Source organism: Simochromis diagramma, unplaced genomic scaffold, assembly GCF_900408965.1.
Source record: "Simochromis diagramma unplaced genomic scaffold, fSimDia1.1 OVJJ01000348.1, whole genome shotgun sequence".
Classification (NCBI taxonomy): domain Eukaryota; kingdom Metazoa; phylum Chordata; class Actinopteri; order Cichliformes; family Cichlidae; genus Simochromis; species Simochromis diagramma.
This window is the reverse complement of record NW_024386755.1, coordinates 745,197-768,488: the sequence shown is the minus strand read 5'-3', so window position 1 is coordinate 768,488 and position 23,292 is coordinate 745,197. Positions and strand designations below refer to the sequence as shown.

At 41.1% G+C, this 23,292-nt stretch overlaps 2 protein-coding genes across 2 annotated transcripts; one reads left to right on the top strand and one right to left on the bottom strand.

Moving 5' to 3' along the window:
* Nucleotides 1–2,336: 2,336 nt before the first annotated feature.
* her8.2 (hairy-related 8.2) lies at nucleotides 2,337–4,656 on the bottom strand. The gene is made up of 4 exons (XM_040024728.1): nucleotides 4,201–4,656; nucleotides 3,990–4,085; nucleotides 3,832–3,910; nucleotides 2,337–3,410 (listed from the first exon to the last, which is right to left on the bottom strand). The coding sequence occupies exons 1-4, from the start codon at nucleotides 4,261–4,263 to the stop codon at nucleotides 3,076–3,078; spliced, it is 573 nt and encodes a 190-aa protein (XP_039880662.1). The 5' UTR covers nucleotides 4,264–4,656; the 3' UTR covers nucleotides 2,337–3,075.
* Nucleotides 4,657–7,577: 2,921 nt separating this feature from the next.
* Nucleotides 7,578–21,837, top strand: cab39 (calcium binding protein 39). The gene is made up of 9 exons (XM_040024657.1): nucleotides 7,578–7,790; nucleotides 10,498–10,653; nucleotides 10,803–10,967; nucleotides 13,347–13,465; nucleotides 15,113–15,281; nucleotides 16,441–16,500; nucleotides 16,942–17,007; nucleotides 17,418–17,561; nucleotides 19,605–21,837. The coding sequence occupies exons 2-9, from the start codon at nucleotides 10,540–10,542 to the stop codon at nucleotides 19,791–19,793; spliced, it is 1,026 nt and encodes a 341-aa protein (XP_039880591.1). The 5' UTR covers nucleotides 7,578–7,790; nucleotides 10,498–10,539; the 3' UTR covers nucleotides 19,794–21,837.
* Nucleotides 21,838–23,292: the final 1,455 nt, after the last annotated feature.

Sequence of the window (23,292 nt, the reverse complement as noted above, 5' to 3'; positions counted from 1 at the left end):
TGGGACACTCGCACGTTTGCACTTCTCAGAAGCTTATAATGAATTGCATCTTTATTAAAACGTGAATGTATGAGCCATCTCTGACACGTTTGTTTTGCTTCCAGATGGCTATGTAACCCCCCCCCCCCCACACACACAACTCGTTTAGATCCTTACTGTATTTATCTGCTTCCCTTATTGTAATGTAACGAACTCGGAACGAAGCTAATCAAGCTTGGCGACATAGCGTGAAGCATAAATAAGCTTGTCCTCTCATCTCACATACACACTATACAATGCTGGCATCATTTATAATTACAAATCGTGCTAGCCAGGCAAACCTGCACACAAGTGATAAGTGTTGGTGGGTACTTATCTATATGTCATATCCTCCCAAATCATCAAATCATAAAGAAACAATCGTTATGACTGAGTTGTTTTCCACAAACATACAGAGTTCAGGTGTATCTGGATAAAGTCAAATGGAACAAATATGTCGAGCAGCTTCCTCCATCTCAGAATAATCCACAGACCTTCTGCAAAGAGGTTTCATTGGAAGCAGTTCTAATAAAGAAACATTAAAAATGACTCTCTTTTCACACTTCTTTTATTGCCACGACCTATTAGAAATGTCTTATATGAGGGGGTGGGGGGGATACCTCAGCAGAATTTGAGTTGCATACTGGAATCTGCTTTGCACAATTAGAGGTGAGACAGGAAACGGTTGTGTTATGATTTGGGTGCACTGACTGTAGTTATAGTCAGTGCAAATATATATATTAGGGTTGAGCAAAAGAAGCTCAACTCTAATATATATTACTCACAAAGTTGTTTTAGCTCATGTTAGCTCATGTTGTCTATTGGCATGCTGTATAAAATGTAAATAAAAACAGCATGCAATGATTTGCGAATCTCATAAACTCACATTTGATTCACAAAAGAATCTAAAAATCATATCCAATATTTAAACTGAGAAAGTACAATTTTAAGAGAAAAAAAATAAAAACTTGTTTTCAATTTGATACAACATTATGTAGAAATGTTGGGACGGAATCATGTTTACTACTGTGTAGCATCCCTCTTCTTTTAACAACAGTCTGTAAGCATCTGGGAACTGAGGAAAGGCAGCTGTGGGACTTTTGGGAGAGGAATATCTCATTCTTGTCCGATTCTAACTGCAGTCCAGGGTCTTATTTGTCATCATTTTTTCCCTTTTATCATGCTTCAAATGTCTGCTCATCCCCTGGACTTGCTGTTGTAATAAGTGCAGTTGCGGTTTAGCGTTCTCTTGCTGAAAAATGAAAAGCCTACCAGGAAAAAGAGGGTATCTGGATGAGAGCATGTGTTGCTCTAAAATCTGTATATAACTTGAGATGTGCAAGTTTGTCATCCACCTAATGCACTTCCATACCATCAGAGATTTTGAACTGAAAACTGATAACAAGCTGGATGGTCCGTCTCCTCTTTAGTCCAGATGACACAAGAATTTGAGATTTTTATTTGTTTGATCACAGAACAGTTTTCTACTTTACCTCGGTGGATTTTAGATAAACCTTGGCTCAGAGAAGATGGCAGAGTTTTCTGATCATGATCAGGAATGGCTTCTCTTTTGCACCATAGAGCTTTAACCTGAATTTGTGGATGGCACTGTGAATTTTACTCATAGATAGTAATTCCTGGAAGTTTTCTAAGGCCCTTGCACTTATTTCCGTGATTTAATGCTATGCTTTATGAGGGCCCGAAGATCCAGTATTGATTTTGGGCCTTGTCTAATGCGCACATTTCTACACATTCTCTTCATGACATGATGTAGATGTAGATCATTACATATTTGAAATGATTGCAATTTTATATTCAAGAACTCTGAAAATGTTCTCCGATATGCAGAGGCAGTTTTTACAGATTGGTGAAACTCTGCCTCTCAAAGATGCTCTTTTTCTACCCAGTCATGTTACTGACCCGCTAACCTAATGATTTCATATGTTTTTCCAGCTCTTTAGTGTTAGTGCCACTTACTTTTCTTTTTTACTTTACCCTTTTTTTTAAAGATGACTGTCATAAAGTTCAAAACAAGTTAATATTTGTCGATAAAATTTCTCTGTTTAAGCATTTGATATATTTTCTAAGCTCTATTGTGAATAAGATTAGGGGGCAGATCACTGCATTCTATTTTTATTTACATTTTATGCAGCATGCCAGATTTTATGCTATCCGGTTTGTAGATTTGTTGGTCCCAGGGTGTTCATGTTAGACATATTAGCTTACTGGGACCGTGAAAATGAAAGTCCAGACTCATCTTCTATGTTATTTTTGACATCTGTTCTCACCCCTTTATGAAAAGTCCACATATTAGCTGCTTCTCTGTTCTGCTTAATCAGCTAAACTACAACTGAGCATAAGGATATGAGTCTATGTAGTACTTAAGTGTTTTCTTTCTGACTTTGACACGTTTCCATTAGGCAGTTGAGTTTAGCACTTATTTGACTTGTTTCATGTCCATTACATGACAATAGTCCATCCATGAATCCATTTTCCTAGTTTATCGCATCCAGGGCCACAAGAGGGCTGGAACCTGTCACAGTCGAATGCTGTATAATCCCTAAAAATCTTAATCCATATTACTGTAACATCATATTACAATAAACACTTGTAGGCCTCTTAGACCTTAAAGTACTCCTGTCAAGATCCAACAGAAAAGAGCACCTGCAAAGATCATACAATCTGAGTGAGTGCAAAATAAGTTTTATTATTAATAATGTTTAGGTTAATAGTACAGCAAAGGAGGAATCTATGCAAAGGCCAAGCAGGTGGTCTAAGAAGCAAAGTCATGCCTTATCATAACAATAAATAAAGCTGTTAATACAATAAATACACGAAAGATTAATAAGAGCCTTCTATAATGCAGGCTACAAGAGGTCAACTTCTGAAGGGAAGTACTGAGAAAAGGTCTGTATAGAATCATTATAGCACACCTACAATAATAATCACTGGAACAAAAACCGCCCCACATGTTTGTCTTCTGAGCAGCATATCTATAAGATACATAACAAAGGATGGTCTAACGGAATGGACAACCAAGATCATCAATCCAGCAGTTCACCAGGGCCTCCACATCTCAAGTGTCCCCAGGTGGGAACTGTGGAGTGCTGGCCTTTCCTGAGGTCCAGCCTCTCTCTGGAACTGCTCTACTCTGAGGGGGGACCCTGGGACGGCTTGGGTGGCTGGAAGAGCAGCATCGAGTCTGGGTGTGGGCAGGGTGAGGGGGCGCTCATCGGTGGACCTAGGCAGAGACTTGAGGAGGTGGTTGAGCAGACGGGAGCCCAGAGTTTTGTCCATCCAATCACAGGTCAGGAGCATGTTGTGAACCTCGTGCATGCACTGGATGTAGCCCGTGCTGTATCTCTGCTGGGCCTCAAGGCCTAACGTGGGGTCTGAATGAAGAGAGAAAAAGATACATGTGTCACAGCGAACCCTGGTGGTAACAGGAAACAGCACAACCAGTATAACCGGTTGGCTACAATGACATTTCCATCCATGGCTCAGCACCTCAGACAGCCATTATTTTCTAATTTTTCCACTTTCGCCCATCCAGCAGCTCCACATACCACGCTGCTCTAACCACCACCCAGTGAAAACATTGTCAGACCTCCAACATATGCCATGATATGTGCTGATGCTGCCCCCTGCTGCCTAATGCCAAATAGGTCAGTGGATTTTCATTCTCACGCGTTATCAGTTTATTACGCCTAACCAAATTTTAAAAAACGGAGATATAAATCTCTTTTATTACGATGAATAACAGCAGTAACAAAGCTCGTAATATCGTAATCAATCAAGTGCCCGGCTCCTTACCGTTAACTTTGTTGTTCTGGATGTTCTGCAGATGTTTCACCGTCATCTCCAAAATATCCGCTTTCTCCAGTTTGGATTGCTGTCGAGAGAAGAGAAACCTCAGTTATTATTGAGCCCTCGCTGTTTGCTCAGAGGAGACACGTGAGGACAATACTCACGTCCAGCCTGAACGCTCCGATCACGGTTTCTTTGAGCTGATCCAAACAGTTGTTTATCCTCTCCCGCCGCTTTCTCTCAATGAGCGGCTTTCTGAGCTGTAAAAAAGTAACCAAATCAGGTAAGAGCAGCAAAAACAAGATGGAGAGGCACCATGCTGGATTCGTTTAAAAAATTGGTCAAAAAGAAACCCGTCTTCAGTATGTCCAGTACCTTTCTTTCCTCCTTTGCGCTAGGATGTTTCCCCAGGTTGTGCGCCATGGATGAAGCAGTCATGTTTTAACCTGTGGTGTGTGGTGGTGTGTGTATGTGTATATGTGTGTGTTTGTGTGCGCGCTTTTTTGTCCCTTCTCCTCTGAATCTCAGTTCGTCTCTAGGGTCCTCGGCGCGGCGCGACCCTCTTATTTATAGGGCGCAATTAGCATGTGAATGCGCCAACTCTTTGGCTGCGGGATTTTCCCACACACGGGGTCCCATCAGTCAAGACTGACAGGTCACTGGCTCCATTGAATAACTGAGAGACCCGGCCTAGAAAAAAAAAAAAAAGCTCACAAGCGACAGATGTCCAGCCTGAAACCATTGCGCTACACCCCCCTTCCCCCCTCTTCACCCGACAACAACACCAAAAAACTGCAGTTTCCTCTTCTCCCAGGCATGAACAAGAGTGTGCAATTACCGTGCTTTACTCCCGGGACCCCCACGTCTATTCTATTCAAGGGCAACATTACACCTGCAAAAAAAGACCAAACCTATTTCCTCAGAGCTCACGGGACGACACAAAAAGGCTGACAAATCACCTGAGAATATATTTCTGTCACCTGTTATAGTTCATAATCATATCCTTTAAAACCCCTGAATTACTTTAACAGAAGCTGGTTGCACTGGGAGAGGTTGTACCTTCGTGGAAGCGCAGAAGAGGGGGGGGGGGGCACGCTGTGTATTTAGCCTGCTTTGATCACATTCGGTGTTTTTAAAATGTGAGACATCTGCTGTTAACTGTTTACGAGCAGATGTCAGATTGACCAGATACCCCCTCCCCCCTCAACCCTCTCTCGCTCCCTCCCCGTCCTCCTACCTTTTGGGTCCCCTAAAGTGGGAGCCCTTGTTTCAGAGCCACGCGACTGCCAGGCGAATGCCGGGTCGTGGGAATCGAGGTCGGACAAAGAGCGCTATTCACCCAAACTTAATCAGCATGAAGTGAGTAATAACCTTCACACAGGGCCCGACCAGAGGAGGACGAGGAGGAGGCTCGGCCTTTGGCAAGTGACCAGTAGATAGCCGGTGACGAGGCCAGGTGTAACACATAGCAACCAATCCAAATACATCAATCCCTCAGAGAAGCGTTAAGTAGGCGTCTGTATTTTTAAAGGGAGTGGGTTTTTGAAGCCACTGTGGGGCTGTTGTCGCACTACTATAACAAAAGTGTTTGTAATAGAGTTTTGATTTTACTGATCCATCTTTTTCCAGTGTTCAGTGGCAGACAGTGGCAAAAACAAAGGCAAAATAGGCCCCGAAACAGCTCATGAGCTACAGAGAGAGACAAGTCAGAGTATCTTAGAAACTGCTGATCTACTGGGATTTCCTCGTACATCCATCTCTACGGTTTGCAGAGAAAAAGGGAAAAAAGTTTTCTGAAAAAAGAAAACTTTCAGTGAGTTGCAGTTCTCTCTGAGAAAATTATTTTTTGATGCCAGAGGTCAGAGGAAAATGGCCAGATAGCTTTGAGTAGTACCAAGGCAACAATAACTCCAATAACCAGTTGTTTAAAAAATTATGTGAAAGTGAATCTCTGAGATCTCAATCCACTAGTGCACCTCTGGGTTGTGGTGGAATGGAAACTCTGCAGATTTAAAGCAGTTCTGAAATCTGACCCTGGACCAGCATGGTCAGCGAGTGTAATGTCAGTACTACTGAATTCTGAATTCTAATGGAATCAATAACACAGAGGATCTGAATTGTTACAGTATAACAGACTGCACAAATACACCAGGTATGTTACCTCTATGCAAGGGCTTGACATGCAGGACTGCCAATCTCATCAGTGTTTGCTTTGGGGAGTGGGTATCTCAAACCATCTGGGTGACGTAGTTGCTTTGAATTTTACGTTGCAATTGACTTTACTCAGTTAACTGTTTACGGGTTAAGATCAAATCTGATGATGATGATGAACATTTGATGAAATGATGAAACAAGCTTTCATTTTTCGTTAGAAGTTTGCCAGCAAAAGCAGATAATGCTTTATGAGGGGGCCATATTTGCTGCAATTACTTTTTGATAGTCAGCCATATCCCACCACTATCCTCCACCTGAGGCTTCTCTTGTTTAGAAACCAGCCTTCTCCTTCTGTCTTATCCCCCAACATGTAACTTTCAGCTCTAGGTGAACCCTTACTACACCTTTAGATGAAAAACAGAGTTTGGAGCTAACAGCTGCTAAACTCCACTTCATGCAGCTAAACAGACAGCTATAAAATTAAAGCCTCTTCCTGCTTCTGTTAGCTCTCACCTGAGGCTTTGGTTATTAAAGTGAATCACAGCTGTCTGTTTCCCAAGCCACTGCCTGCACATTCTTAACTTAATAGCTAAGGAGTTAATGGTTTTGTGTATTGTACATTAACAAAACATTTTTCCTATACAAGAGGCTTTAAAATACTCTGGCTGTTGGCAATACTATGCATCATCACTTAGAAAACAACTTAAAGTACAACTAATTAATTTAGAAATTTGGAAGGATGCAATGCATCCAATATTTGTTTTGTTTAGAGTTAAGGAAGAGTTTGTGCTAATAGAGAGAGCATACCACACAACTTAAAAAAAACCCATTTCAAACAAAGTTCAGTTTTATTTCAAGCAAAATGTAGACAATTCAAGGAAAAGGCTGAGTTATTTCAAGCAAAATGTAGACTTATTTCAAATGTGTTAATGTAGATCATTTCATTTGTCAAAACTGGATGAAATAATAATGCTTTGAGTTCAAATCATAACCTGTAAGTACAATATTTCCTTCAGGTGACATTTGATACAGTGTACTCCAGATTTAGGCTAACTGCATCCTAAAATGCCTTGGTTTCTAACCTTAAATGGGGTGCTAAGGTTTTGTTCCACATATGCTCTCTGTACACTGAAATAGTTATAAAAGGAAGAGAAATATTTCAAATTTCCTGATTTTAAGTCAATAATCCTAAAGTTTGTAATAAAGTAAAATATCTTGAACGTTTTATTACTGATCAGAGGACATGAAGATATTTATAGGCAAGAAGACACATTTCTATTGAAGTGTAGTGCATGTACAGATTGTGACCGATGTTTGTATTCATATTGCACACTGGACCGTTGCAGGGAAACTGTATAAGTGGGATCATATGGTTCAGTGCAAGTGAAATGTTGTTGTTGCTAAAGGAAGTGCTTTTAAGACACCTCATACGTACATTTATTTGCAGGCAGATTGTCGCTTGGGGTTCTACCTAATTCATCTTATAGGTCCCATGATCTGTCTATGGAGCAAGCGCGCCCTCATGCGGTGATCTCGCACGTCCCTGCAGTGTAACCCCCACTGTTGTTGCACGAGGCGACCACCGGAGGCGCTAGACGGCACTGCAGTGACAGCCGCTCTCTGCTAACATTACCAGTCGGGCTCATAGAAAGCACTAGGAGGAAACAGGGGCTGCACAATTAACAACAGTACAAACAAGGGGAGGCGACACGAGCAAGGAAAACAAAGCGGTTTTTGTTCCGAGGAGCACCTGGATTGCCTTTTACTGTCTTGACAAACCGGGAGAAACGAGTGAAAACGCCGTTTGCAAGGTATTGTGTTGTGAATATTATCCTATGAATTGTGGTTTGCAGGCATAGCTTTCTGAGCAAGTGGAAACGGTTTAGCTGAACCTAGCCTGCTGCTGATAGTTGCTAAAGCCAGGCATGGTTTTCAAAGCACTAACGCGAGGAGCCTCAGTCAGGCCTGGCTAACGTTAGGCCGAGTTAGCTAATTAACGTAGCCACTTTTACCTTATGATAGCTGGTGAGTTGGTAATATATTGCCACAACTCCTAGCAGCTGGAAATGAAGGTTTAGCAGCTGGAAAATGCTTGTAAGCAGTGGGCCTGCCGAGGCCTCCCGTGTGTCGACAGCACACACACAGTCATATACACACTTCCATAAGCCAGCCAACAGTAGCACGGTTGTTTGGTGGACTGTGATTGAAAAACTATAGGCCACGCTACCTTGCAAACAAATAAAGTTCGCTGTCCTGCAGAAATGAAAGAAAGCTAAGTGGCATATTGTTCCAGCTTTGCGGTAAACGCTCTTTTGTTTGCTAGACTCCATGTTATTCAGTATCCATTTTGTTAACATTGCGCAAAGTTGGCAGACTTCACACCATCACAAACCAGGCATGGATAACAGAGATGGGCGGTGCTCACTGTCAGGTTTATGTTGCACAGCTTATTGGGCCGTAGGTTTGCAATTAGCTTTTAAGTTGTACGAGTGGTAATACTTTCATTAAATATATGTGTTGGTGTGTATAATATATATATATTTTTATATATCGCTTGGAAAATGTGTAAATAAATCAGGGGACTTGACTAGCACTTGCTAGCAGCGAGTAGCGGTTGCTAGCTTACCTTCAGATGGTAGCAGGGCACCCGCTGCTGTCTGGACTGAGAGAGATGGTGAGGTTAACGTTGAGCTGTTCTATGGCACTGTATTGTTTGAGTTCTGGTAGGTACTTATAGGACAGGATTCACTGTCACTTGCCACGACAAGTATTTCTAGGCTAATTTACCCAAAGAGAGGTCGAGCGGGTTTGGATTTTCTTTTTTTTTCTCTTTTTTTTTTTTTGTCTGTGTTAGGACAGGTTGTACAGACGTCAGGTTGGCACAATTTTACTCGGACTCCTGATTAGTACCGGAGTCATTGTGGGTTAGATGTGATCTACCGATTTTGAACGCACCATATGTATTTCCCTCCTATTTGCGTCACTGGTACTGTATCAGGTCAGGAGCAGAGAGGCGCTTCTGCTGCCTACATTAACGAGCATTAGCCTGCGCGAAAGACGCATGTGGCCACCTGGCGAAGCTGAAGCCTGTGTACGTTAACGAAGCTGTGAGCAAGCAAAAACCATCCGCTTGGGAACATAAGGCTCTCCTGTTTCAGCTCTGTCACACATGACACATCATATATGAATGGTGGGCAACAGCAGCAGCCTGCCACCCCACTTTGGTTGCTGCTCGGTTTTATATTCTTGGCTCCAGCATTGCTTTCTAAATGTGGACTCCCTGCCAAGATATAAGAGGAAGTGTGTGACAGCTCCAGGGTTTGTGTGCACAGTTTAGAGGATCCTGGCTGGAAAACAGGTTGGTGGCAGTGCCAGATTTGTACCTTTAGGTCACTAAATTCACCAAACATCAAGTGGAAATATGTCCTAAAAGGGCAGCACGCTTTCTATTTTTCCTCCAGCTAACCTGATCATGAGAATGGGATTACAGTTCACTGGCCTGGTGTTGCCTCTTTGTGACTGTTCATGAAACTTTGACTTTTGCCCTGCCCTGTGAACTTAGGGTTGTTGGGTGGGTTGGAGAGTTTCTTAGAAACGGGTCCTTGTTAAGTCACACAGTTAAACAGGAGCAGCAGTGAGATATGAGATGGTGACATCAGTCGATTGCATCACCCGTGGCCTTGCTAGGGTCTTTAGTGTTTGTTTTTTTTGGTATCGTTTGAGGATTTAGTTTTATAGATTTGTGACTCAAAGGGTGTGTTTACAAACCTAAATTTGAACTGATAAAGTATATTTGGCAATGTAGTGTCTGTTTAGGTATGCTATTGAAGTGAAGGAGTCGGGCATACAAAGGTCTGAGGTGGTGTCTTCATTTATGTGGCTTTGTGTCATAGTAAGCTCATTTCACAGTTAATCATTTACTAATAATGACCAAAAAACTTCACAAGCTTTTACAGCTGCTAAATGAAGCTTTAAAGGTCAGATCTAGATATGTGCAAATCATTAAAAAAAACATAATATTTCCACAAATTTATTTCTATAACTAACATGAGCTTGACTTTTATTAGTATTGAGAGCTTCTTTGGGACTTACTACGTAGGTTAGTGTTTGTTACAGGATATATGGAGTGCACCACTGCCCTGCCCCCACCCAACTTCTACTTCTCAGCTCAAAGTTGCATACAATACAACTTCATCAAAGGCTCAATCCAGAGTAATGACATGAGCAGCATTTCTGCTTATCCAATGAACATTTGCCAAAAACGCTAATTCATAAGATAAAAAAAAATAAAATAAAAATCTCTTCTTGTCTTGAATACAGTAACAAGTAGAAGGGATACATTTACTGCTACCATGCACACCTGTAAGTGCAGCAGCAGTCAATACATTTCCTGTTTCTGCGGTATTTAACCTTTCAAACTTCTCCTGTTCAGGGTTTTCTGTCTGCTCGTTTTACCATTTCTGTGATTGTACTTGGTCTTATCTGAAAGGTGGATTTGTTTTACATTTCTTTCCTCAGGTGGACAGTCGGCTGCCTGGTCACTCGTGGTAACTCTCCGCCATGCCTTTCCCCTTTGGCAAGTCCCACAAGTCGCCAGCGGACATCGTCAAGAATCTTAAGGACAGCATGACGGTGCTCGAGAAGCACGACATCTCGGACAAAAAGGCAGAGAAGGTAGGGTGAATCTCTTCATCTGTCAGGTGCAGTGTCCGTCACCTAAGAGAGTTCACTGTACTTAGTGACACGAGTTTGAAGGAATTTGTTTGAACTTTGAAATAATCTGATATGTTGATGTTGTGCCCTGGATTAATTTGTGTATTCAGGCTACAGAGGAGGTGTCAAAGAGTCTTGTGGCCATGAAGGAGATCTTGTATGGGACTAATGAAAAAGAGCCCCAGACAGAAGCAGTGGCCCAGCTCGCCCAGGAACTCTACAACAGTGGATTACTCAGCACCCTGATAGCAGACCTGCAGCTCATCGACTTTGAGGTGAGACTTTTGATGTGAAGTTGAAAGAACAGGAACTAGTGGTAGATATTGAACAGTGGTCTCAATTTATCCAAGGTATGCAAGCATTGCAAGAATGCGTCTTACAGGGGCACTAACCTAATAAAATATCTGCAGTTAGAAGCCATTAGCAGCTTTACAGTGACATGTAAGGTCTAGCACTTAGCACACATGATGTACAGGATTCAGATTGTGGTGAGAAAGTTTGAAAAGGTGTGGATACATTTTATTTCTCACTGCAAACATAAAGGGAACGCACAATAAAACCAACTAGAGAGCACTAACGTTTACCCTGTTCACTAACAGCAAGGACTTAAGCCTACATTAATCAGTCAGTATAAGTGGATGGATATTGATGATCTGAAAGCAAAACAGTGTTAAGTCATAATGTTTGTCCCATTCTTGCTATTTATTTTAGGAACTTTGTTGATCCACTAATTGTTTCAGGTGTTGTTTTTAATTTGTTTAAAATCACTTCACATTAATATTAGTTGAAGAATCACTTTATGTCGTCACATGTGCCTTACTTTGATTCACAAAATGGAAACAGTAAATGAAAATAAAAAATTATTCTTGCGTTTGTGGTCTGCTTGCACTCTGGGGATGTCCAATCTGCCTGCAGAGAGCTCTGTTGTACAGTCGTTGTGTGGACCACTCTTGCTTATGCTTTTGTCCGTCTGCCAGCTGTGCAGAAGAGTGAAGTTCCAATAAACAAAGAGCTGAAGTGAAACAGAGTGTTAAGAACTATGAAAAGTGTCACTTCAGCACTGTCTGTGCTTTTCATGCTATTTTTTTTTATTTTATTTTTTTTTTTATATCTTTGAATTTCTTTTTGCGGCTCTGCAGTTCCCGGTTAACTCTGCTGATGCTCCCTTGCCTATTCCAGTCTACTTGTCAACCAATTGGCATTTGGCAGAAGCATGTGTCATCTGCTTCCAGCAACACGCAGTCAGGATTTAGGAGGAGTGCATCTGCCATGGGTGAAAACCCCTCCCCTCCCATCCAAACACAAAGGTGTACGCAGACAGACACATGTGCATCATAAATGATGTTTAACATGTCAGTGTTCTGTTGGTCATCATTGTGTGTTGGCAGTGGACCTGCAGTAACTTTACACTCACTGATGATTTGTTTTTGTTTTTTTCCCCAGTAATTCACAGTAGCAAATGCACAAATCAAATGTAGTATAGCAAATGATATAACTAAATATAAAATGCCCTCTGTGTTAGTGTCAAAGGATAACCTGTCTAGGGTTTAATCCGCCTCTTTCCCTATAATACCTGAGGTAGGGTCCAACCCCCTGATGACCCTGATAAGAATAGAGAGAATGGATGCATGGCTAAAATGACTTAAGAGCAATATTCGGGTCTGCAAATTAAATTAGGTTCCTGAACTTGGGTAAAAAAATTATTTAAGTATGCATCTTGTAAATATGTAATTGATTGCTTAAAAATAAAAGCTAAAAATATAAAATTCCTTGATATGGAACAGACTGGTAGGGCCCTGCACCATTAAATGGTTCAAACCACATTTCAAAGTGATGTTTTTAAAGCTCTTGTTCTGTTTGACCAGCAGTGCAAAATCTGCAGAAATGTACTCACTTTTAACTATGGTTTAAAAAAAAAAAAAGTACTGTAGTACTGTTGTTTTTGTCTTTAAAGGTTTTTTTTAAAGCATTTTGTTTTTAAAACAATGGTGCAGGAACTAAACTATGTATGAGAAGGAAAAAGCAAGATGTTTCGAAAAAGTGCACGTGGATTGACAGCTTGCTATTAATGACAAACCTGCCTGTTTTGATATGTGAGCAAACTCATGTCTCGCTGCAATATGTCATGGTGTGTGTGGTAACTGCTGCAGGCTTCCCTGACTCACCCCATCACAGTGTGACTCACTGTGCTGTGTGATCCTTCTTCCTCTTTTACCCTCGCTCAAAGTGCCTCCTTGCTCAAAAGAAAAGCCTGGTGAACAGTTGCAAAGCACAAGAGTCCAATATCAAAGTGTGACAGTAATTTGATATTTCTGATAACTTTACACACTTTTATTATATGTTCAGTTTTGCCAGTATACGACAGTGTCTCTCTTTTTGGCTCCTCTGTTTAGTGCTGTTTCCTGTCAATATGTTTAAACCTCAAGAGAACGGATCTTTCATCAAGGTTTTATTGCCACACTGCAGAAAATTAAAAATGCAGCAGATTCCTAGCCGTTCATTAGCTGTTATGTAATAAAGCACCACACCTTACATTTACAACGGCCTCTTGGCTTTCCACCCAGAGAGCTTGTTATAAAATGACTTCATGTATAAATTCTCTATTGTGTGCATTTCTGTTCTGTCTAAGCCTTCATGTGGTATTTTTCTGTCAGGGTAAAAAAGATGTGGCTCAGATTTTCAACAACATCCTGAGGCGTCAGATTGGTACTCGGACACCCACGGTGGAGTATCTTTGCACCCAGCAGAATATTCTCTTCATGCTGCTTAAAGGGTAAGAGCATATACACGGAGTAATACTGCCCCCCCCACTGATTATTTCATTATAATTGTTGTTGTTAACAGTACGTGGTATTGAAAAGACCAAGGAACCAAGTAACTTCTTCCTAGCATAAAGGGAAATGAGAGCTGCTGCCTATATAAGAAAAGTAAAAATAGAACAAGCAGTCCAGTTCACTACAGATTATAAAAACACCAGTATAAGACATCCTAGAGTGCTACACCTTGTGGAAGGTGGCTCGTTTCTGTGCACCTCATCCACGCTTACAGATATCCCCTGGTCTGCCCTTCACCTTGTCTAATTTTGCAGTAATGGAGCAGCTACTAGTAACATAAACAGTTACACTTTTCTTGTTTTTTAGAGTACAACAAGCTACATGCAAGTCCAGGCTGGAATAAGTTTGTGAATCACTGTGCTCAAAATGTCAGGTGTTTCAGTTAGATAGAATTGGAAGTCTGCGCTTCTCAGATTCAGTAGTTCAGTGAAGGTTTGAAAAGGTAAGTGGAGAGGTTACACAACACATGAGAAGCACAACTGGTTTTGTGTTGTCAGTTTAGTCAGATTGTTTCTGTCTTTCTGACTTGGATGAAGATATGAGAATATTTGGAGTCACCTGTGCAGAAATCCTAGCGACTCCAAAGGATTTAAAAATCTCTTCTTAAACCTGCTTTGTGAAAACCAAGCACACGACACGAGGATCAGTCATTTTGTGCCAGGGGCACGGTGAATAGATGCACTACTGTACTGTACAGCTTGACGTGACTGAAGCTTTCTGTTCTTTGTGTTTGTTCAGTTAATCCCAAGGGAAACTATTTAAATGTCTGCAGTAAAGTGGTGCTCTGAAAGAACATACATCTTGTGCGCATACTCCCATTGTGATAGGACTAATGAGGATTTCCCTTGTTGTGTGTCGCACAGTGGAATTGATCCTCATTATCAGTAGTGTAAACATCATAAGCTTTCACCCAGCTCAGTCACTATCCCTGCTTTGTCTTTCCTGAAAACTGAAGGATCTTTGGCTAGCTGCTACAGATTACACTCAGTTTAAACACTGGAAGTCTGTTTTATGTGAAACTGGCGGGGCCATATCATACCGTTCACGGTAATACCAGTATAATGTTGGGCAACGATAAGAAAATGAAATATTGCCATAGAATATGGGTAAAATGCGCATGCGCAGTGCCTTTGTTTTCATACGCACATGGCGGAAAAAGCGTGCCGGCGACGGAGAATGAGAAGGGCGAAAGCGGATTGTTGAATGAAACGGATGAACCAGAATTGATTTGTAAAAATGCTGCAACTTCAGTGATGTGGAACTGGTTTAGCTTTTCGTCCGTCAGCTACACAACAAAGTTTTTTTGCACTAATAAAGTTGTGGAGTTGTAAAGTATCTTGTCTAGTGTCAATTATATCGTCAGTTATATCGTTATCGCAAATTTTCAATGTATATCGTGATAAATATTTGTAGTCATATCGGCCTGCTCTTGTTCTGTACTCCATTATTATGCCAAACATTTTGCAGCTCACTGTGTTCTTGTTTTCAGTTTTTCAGGAAACCATCCATCCTCCTGCCGCTTGTGTGTGCGTGCATGTGAAATACAAAATGAGAAATCATTTTCCATATGTTGATGTTATATGCAGGTATGAGTCTCCAGAGATTGCACTGAACTGCGGTATCATGCTGAGGGAGTGCATCAGACATGAGCCACTGGCCAAAATCACACTGTGGTCAGAACAATTCTACGACTTCTTCAGATACGTGGAGATGTCCACATTCGACATTGCCTCAGACGCATTTGCCACTTTCAAAGTAAGTCAGCAAAGTTGTTAATCTATTGAAGTAATGCTCTAAAACATCTGTGGTTCCTCATAGCTGTAACTGCCTAAACAGCTTAAAGAAAACAGACTTGACAAAGCACAGTCACCAAACGTGCGTCGGCTGCTGCTGCAGAAATAATGAAAGCAATGCCTTGAATTAAAAACCAGATCTCAACACTTCAGCTCTCATGATCTGCCTCTTAGATTCAAAAGGGAGAACCTGGTCATGCTTTTATGTTTATGACAGTTTAAATAGCTGTTTATATTATTATGTAAGCCCTTACTTGTAGTTTGCTACTTCAGTGTCCCATTGGAGCAGCTCATGTTTAAGATGGTATTTTTTCAGGATGGGGACGACAGGCCAGTGCCAGCTTTGAGCATGCAAATCGAGGGCCAAGTTGTAGTACATGTAAAATAATCACTCAAAGAGAGTGTAAGAAGCAACAGAAAGTTTATTACTTTATTCCCCTGGCATGACACACAGCTGTTCTCTGTCATGCTGAGAGATTTTTTTTTTATTTTATTCTTTTTTTGGGGGGGGATTCTCCACTAAAGGGTATCTGAAAATAGCTAAATCGGGCAACAAAGTCACTAAGTACAAGACAGCGATGTGAACTGAAGCAGGATGATTACTGCTGTGAGTGAGAGGGGTTTTCTTCTAGACACATATTAAAAAAAAAAGAAAGAAAAACCTGATAAATCCAAGTAGTCAAGTGTTTTAAGTGCACGGCCCTTTGTTAGCTTTGATAGAAACCAAACAAGCTGTGTAGTTACTGTGGAGTTCTTTGACTATTTTAAATCTTGTGCTATTCAAAAAGACTTTCACACCTTTACTTATTGAATACATTTACTGGCATGTTAGTCTTGACAGTAAACGTGCTCATTCCATCCAGCAAGAGATAACTTTGATAAACCATTGTAATAAAGCATTTGTCTGCTGTCTTGGAACGGTTTCAGTCATCAGACAGTGAGCTGACATGTCTTTTCTCGCTAATTTTTAGCTTCAGAGTGGTTCATTTAGTGACAAAACGTAAATGGATTTCTTTGGGTTGTGGTTTGTATCTGCGCTGTACAAATAGGAGACAGATGGGACCCAGTCATAACTGTCAGGTCTGAATGTGTTGCTGATAGTTGGCTTTGTCTGTTTCCAGGACCTCCTTACAAGACACAAGCTACTCAGCGCAGAGTTTCTGGAACAACATTATGACAGAGTAAGTTCACATTTAACTAAAAATATCTAGATTAGATCAAAATATTTAAAAAAATGTACTCTTAAATAAACCATATAGCCTCACCCCTGCCAAGAATAGTGTTTGAGACAACTATAAGCTTTAGATTAAAAAACAAAAACAGTTTCTTTTGACCAATTACATGTGAATTAGGTCTGTCTCTGTTAGTCAGGCGGTTTAAGATGCTGGCAATCTCTTTTTCTAACAACATCAAACCAGCCATTTGGGAGATAATTTGCAGGCTGGGAGCACAACATAGCTGTCAGTCCGTGAGAGGAAAAGCTCTCATTTTCCTGTCAAAGTGTTTTGATACAAGATACAGATGTAATTGTGAAAACACCGCTTGAAGCATTTAGATGACTGCCTCTCTCGCTGACCACTTGTATTTTGTCTGCCTCACTGCCTCTTTCTCTGCTGCTCTAGTTCTTTAGTGAATATGAGAAGCTGCTCCACTCAGAAAACTACGTGACTAAAAGGCAGTCCCTCAAGGTAAGAGCCCAGGATTGTGCCAGTAAAGAGGTTTCAAGTAGTGGTGCAACTCTATTCAGAGAGCTATTTAAAAATGGTTTCTAGTGTTGGGTTTCTCTGAATCACTCTTAACATGACTGCCATCTAGTGGTTAGACCACAAACTTACGTGGTTATTTAAAGAGCTTTAATGGCTCCTTCACTGGCCTCATGTTTGGAGTGTTTAATTCGATTTCAGTCTGAAGACTGAGTACTTGATGACTAAATCTGTAATCCAGATGTTTGACCACTGGTGATTCTCGAACACATTTTTATTGCCTTATTCATGATCACTAATGATTATATACAAACGAGTAAAGCGTGACTACTTATTTAAATATAGTAGAAGAAATACACTGATGGAATACATTTTTATTTCTTTTCTCACTCTAGTTGTTGGGGGAGTTGCTCCTCGACCGGCACAACTTCACCATTATGACAAAATACATCAGCAAGCCAGAGAATCTCAAACTCATGATGAACCTGCTACGGGACAAGAGCCGCAACATCCAGTTCGAGGCTTTCCACGTTTTTAAGGTAGAATCAAAGCACTGTATGCTAGTCCTTTCTACAGAAGAGGCAAGGCTTGAGGGGGGGTAAAGAAAATATTAAGGTGCTTAATGCATTTCCTGATTTAATAGTGTTGTGTTAATAGTGTTGTATTCAAGACATCAGGCAGACTTTCTTCTAATTTCTTCTACTTTTCATGTGGATCATTTCTAGTTCTGTTCTGCTTTCTTTTGCTTAGTAGAAGAAGCAGCAGGTAGAGAACTGATTCATGTGCCAATACGCTGAATTCACTGAGCCTGCAATGCAGAGCACAGACTACTGTCACTGCCTGCAGTTCAAGACAGAGCTGCACCAGTTCATGGAGTAATTCAATTATAAAAAATTCCTGACACAAATGTTTTGCTTCAGTGCTTCATTTAACGCACAGCTGTGCAGCGCATCGATGCGTTTCAAACAATGTAAACATGAGCATTTCAACTACATTTGTGACTAAAAACAGACCTGCAGTACAAACGTATTTAGGAGCAACGTGTGAATAAAGAAATCTGACAACATTAAGCCCACAGAGTTTTAAACAAACACTGACAACACAACAGCAGCAGTGATGATGACACAGGCACAGTTTAACGTACATGCAGCAAACGGGGTGAGTCTCATGGCGGACATGGGATGCACTAGATCATATTTATTTCAAACATTTTTCAGATTGAAAATGAAACATAAATTATAGTGTTCACTAAATTACATTAATATTTAAAAATAAGAAAAAATAGCTTTAAAAAAAAAAACAACCAATAAATAAAAATGTATATGGGCCAGTAAAACTCTGAGCCACTGACCTGAGGGTTGTTAGGTTGGACACATTGGTATTATTATCATCCATACATACATCGATCGTGGGGCAGCAGCCCAAGCAGAAAAGCCCTGACCTCCCTCTCCCCAGCCACCTCCTCCAGCTTGTCCGTTGGAACACCAAGGCGTTCCCAGGCCAGGCTAGAGATATGATCTCTACAGTATGTCCTGGGTCTGTCCCGGGGCCTCCTCCCGGTGGGACATGCCCGGAAAACCTTGCCCAGGAGGCGCCCAGGGGGCATCCTTGTCAGATGCCCAAACCACCTCAAAAGGCTCCTTTCGATGTGAAGGAGCAGTGGCTCTACTCTGAGCCCCTCCCGGATGGCTGAGCTTCTCATCCTATGTCTAAGGGAGAGACTTAGATTCCCTCTACCTTATCGTGGTTGAAGGGTTTGTGTGTCCCAGGGATCCCAGGGGCGATGTTGTTTTTAGGGTTGTTTTTTTTTCTTTTGTTTGTTTTTGGCCCCTGGTAGGGTCTCCCATGGAAAATTTGGTTCTGGGTGAGGGACCAGACAAAGAGCAATTCAGAAGACCCCTATGAGAAGACCATTGAGGGAACAGTTCACCCTGTCCGGGATAGGGTTGTTGATATTAATGTTATTATTATCATTAATGTTTTCATAGCAGCAGTATAAGAATTTGGCATCAAAGCACAAAGCACACTTCAAAATGCTGGTATGCTCGCGTTTCTTGCAGCCACCACTTTCTTCTTTAAAGGCTTACAATGAAAACACATGAACACACACCTGTTCTACCTTGTTGTATATGCATCGAATTTTATTCAACTCTGACGTATGACTCTACTTGAGATATTTATGTTTTTGCATTTAAGAAAATGTTTTCTTTAAAGAATAAATTTTTAATATGACCTCTACATACAGTCAAAGGGTTTAGTTGTTGTTTTTGTTTATTTTTTTGGCAAATCTGAGCTTTTTATTCTGAAAGATCCTCTTTTCTCTTTGAAATATTTATTATTGCTCATTAATAAGACAAAAGTATTTCTCATCAGATTTTTCATTAATCGATGGAATAACTGAGAGTACTCGGTTACTAATATAATCAATAGTGCAATATATATTGTTACTATTTAGTGAGTTATTTGGTGAAGTGTTGGTGAGCCTCTTCTTGTGAGCACATGTGGTCCTGCTAGCACCACAGATACAGATTCTGTAGAAAACAAAATCATGAAAAATTCCCTCTTTCTGTCTCTCTCCACAGGTGTTTGTGGCCAACCCGAACAAGACACAGCCCATCCTCGACATCCTGCTGAAGAACCAGACCAAACTCATCGAGTTTCTGAGCAAGTTCCAAAACGACAGAACAGAAGACGAACAGTTCAACGATGAAAAGACTTACCTGGTCAAACAGATCAGGGATCTTAAGAAGCCTGCACCTCAGGAGGCCTGAGGCGAAGAGCGTGCAGAAGTTTAGGGGGGGAGCCACCAGGACCATGTCTGGACAACATCCAGGCGACATTTGCTTAATGGACCCCATCAGCAGCTGCTGTTCTGGTTTCTGAACAAAATTTAAGAAACAAATTTAAAAAAAGAAAAAAAAGAAAAGAAGAAGAACAAATCTACTCGTATCAACTCGTCAGGAAGTTGCCAGCTCCTCTGCACCCCGGAACTTTTTTCTTTTTGTTCCTTTCAGTCTTTTTCCCTCAAAAGAGAAAATAATAGTTGCTGCTGCTTTCTTGCACATCGAGACATTTACGGTATATTATATTGACACAACCCACAGCCCATCAAACATAGTGGCAGAAAATATCCGTGCATTTAAAGTAAGGCAGACTTCCTGCAACAAAAATGGACCCGTTTACACAAACATGCGTATTACAAAAAAAAACAAAACATGCATACACACATGCTGCAAGAATGTCACCTAACATCTTGGAAATGGTACGAGCAAGTTGAACATTGGTGTGTGTGTGTGTGTGTGTGTGTGGTCGTTGCATGCCTCGAAATGTGACAGATCCATTGCTGTGCCCGGCGTCGGCTCTGTGATGGCCTGCCGAGCCCGGCACCCACGTTCAGTGCCACAAACTGAAATTTGTGTGCATCACAGCAACATGTATGCCTTCATCCAACAAAGCAACAGCGGCTCGTTTTACAGGGGCGAACTCTCAGACGCCATCACACCGTTTACCTCCCGTGTGCTTCGTCACCACAGGGCACATGAAGCGCAGGCACAAAGCTGGGGGGGAGGAAAGGTATAATTCTGGTGAAGCCCAAGACATGGGCATTTTTGTTTTCTGGGACAGGATGAACATGTACATATGCCTTTTTGTTTCTTTTCTTTTGCTTTGTAGATTTTTGTTTAACCTTGACATATGAATATATATTATATATATTACCTTAAACATAATGTTTTCGGTTAATTGTAATCAAATTGCTTTCTAAACCATAAAAAACAACACAAGTTAAGTGACATTGTTTTTGCATTTCATTTTACTGCTGATTGCTGGTGGGTTTCTTTGTACATACTTTGAAGGGCCAGCTCACATTTAGCTAACCTTATAGGATATTAACAATTTGTCCAGCAGAGGAATGTCATTGTATTAGCTCTGGATCTCTTAATCTTCTTTTTATTCTCCATCTACATTTTTGAGTATTTCAGACTCAGACTGCTGAATATGTATTGGGGGAGGTGATGTAGGCGCAGAGCATTTACTGAAACATTAAAGCCTGTGTGTTTGTGCACTTTGTGAAGTACTGGATGATCAGCATCACTTAACTGGAGTTAGGGTGATGAAGATTTCCCCAGTTTCTTCATTAACTTGTTTTTTTTGTTTTTGTTTTTTTTTTTTTTCTTTCTCACTGTTTGGCATGAGGCCCCGGAGTGCTGTGCAGCCCCACAGTGAGTGTACTTCTGGGGTGACCTCATTAGGACTTTGGAAACTCAGCACATCTTTCCACATTCTTACCCCACCCCCTACACCCTTTTTTTTCCCCCTTGTGTTTGAGCCTGTCTCTTCAGAGGGTTGATTTAATTCCAGTACAATTGTGAGCGTAAAGCATTGTGGGTAGCAGAGTACTTTGGGCATCTTGGATTGTCCTCATGGTACTGAGCAAAACTGATGAAACCACAGATTTTTCTGCATTTACACTGAACTCGGGCAACGTGTTATGGTCAACACATTCAAGCAATTTAGACAGAAACCAGAAGCCCATAGTTCTTCCATGAGCATTGAACAAGCATGTTGCTCCACTGGCTGTGCATGATGCTGTACTAAAGATGTTGTACTGGAATTGGTTTTTCCAGCTATTTAACAACATTGAAATGTCCAGTTGAACTCTTGGCTACATGGCTGTACGCTGGCTTTGACTCCAGTTTCAGCAACGAGCGTGTGGGTGCTTTCAGAAGTGTCAAAGGCTTGGGCCCTACAATCGAAATAAAGGAATAAAAACAAAACAAACAAAACAAACAAAAAAAAAATTTGGAATAAAACAAAGCCTGTTGTTGCTTTCCTTCTATCAAAGTCTCGGCTGTTGATTGTATGTGTGCTCTGTGATTCTAAGGTTCATGTGGGTACTTGGTAAAAGCATTACAAAGTCAAGTGTCTTGTAAATAGCCTTTTCTAATTTCTCCACTCATTTTCAGTCCAGTCCTTGTACCTGACCATTAACACTGACCGATGAATCCTTCTAACATAAAGAAGGGAATGGCTCAGTCTATGCAGAACAGACAACTTACAAAAAGCAAAATTTGTAATTGAATCTTTAGGAACTTTGTTACCGTTCTTCAGTTGAACCTATGGAAACTGCCAAAGATAAAATGGCGACGGACACAAAATAGTATTTCTGAAACACCAAGGTGATTCTAAGGAGCTGTTAGCTCAAAACGTATAATATCCCAGCATGGTGTGAAGGGTGTCCTTAAATAAGGAAGCTGGAAACGTGGAGGATGAAAGAAGTTTCAGGCCTTAACGCTACAACAGATAAACGGTGTCTGCATCCATGTTTATGGAGGACTTCAGGCGAGAGGTAGAACAGTGAATGCAGTGTCGTCTGTAAAACACAGTGGAGGGTCTGTCATGGTTTGTGATTTTACCAAAATTGATGGAATTACGAACACACAACTGTCAGATTTTGATCCACTGTGAAAGATCATCTAGAAAGCATCTGATTGGCAGTAATTTCATTTTTCTGCCAGTGCAGTAAACCCATATCTAGAGAGTGTTCCACTGTGTGTTTTTCTACAAGTCACAGATTGGTGTCCCTAGAACCCGGACCTCAACATTACGAAAGCAGTGTGGGGTCATCTTAACAGAGAACAGACCAAAAGGCAGAAACATGCAAAGAAGCGCTTTGAATGTCCTTCAAGGAGCCTGGAGAACTATTCCTGAAGAAACAGAACACTGGTTTCTCGCTATATTAAGGCAGGACCTATACCACACCACGTAGCAATATTCCAGTGTAGAAATACTGTTGTTGGAAAACTGACCTATCACTACTTAAGTATCAAAAGTTAAGTGTCAAACCATAAAGTGCTCTTCAAGATCATGTATGTGCATGAAATCAGAGCCAGTCTGAGAAAAAGTTTGAGACGCTGAGAAATGAACACATTAAGCTGTGTGTGAATGCAGACCGATGACCGTTTCATACAGTCACTGATGAAGACAACCAGATCAGGGTCAGAAGTGTGAGAAAAGGCTAATAATTACTCACTACATCATCTTGTGGTACAAAGTGGTAGTACAGCGGCCACTCCATACTTCTTTAACACAGTGCATACATAGACATTTTACACGTAGCACGGTTACCACTCTGCCTCACAGAAAGAAGGTCGTGGTTTTGAATCCACCATCTGGCCTTTCTATGTGGAGTTTGCATGTTCTCCCCGTGTCTGCGTGGGTTATCGCTGGGTACTCTGGCTTGCTCCCGCAGTCTAAAGACATGCAATTAGT

Coding starts and splice junctions, on each gene's coding strand:
- her8.2 (XM_040024728.1), bottom strand. CDS start 4,263: ATGACTGCTTCATCCATGGCGCACAACCTGGGGAAACATCCTAGCGCA. Junction 3,911..3,989: donor TCGGAGCGTTCAGGCTGGAC/GTGAGTATTGTC, acceptor TTCTCTCGACAG/CAATCCAAACTGGAGAAAGC. Junction 3,411..3,831: donor CCAGAACAACAAAGTTAACG/GTAAGGAGCCGG, acceptor CTCTTCATTCAG/ACCCCACGTTAGGCCTTGAG.
- cab39 (XM_040024657.1), top strand. CDS start 10,540: ATGCCTTTCCCCTTTGGCAAGTCCCACAAGTCGCCAGCGGACATCGTC. Junction 10,968..13,346: donor TGCAGCTCATCGACTTTGAG/GTGAGACTTTTG, acceptor TTTTTCTGTCAG/GGTAAAAAAGATGTGGCTCA. Junction 17,008..17,417: donor CTAAAAGGCAGTCCCTCAAG/GTAAGAGCCCAG, acceptor TTCTCACTCTAG/TTGTTGGGGGAGTTGCTCCT.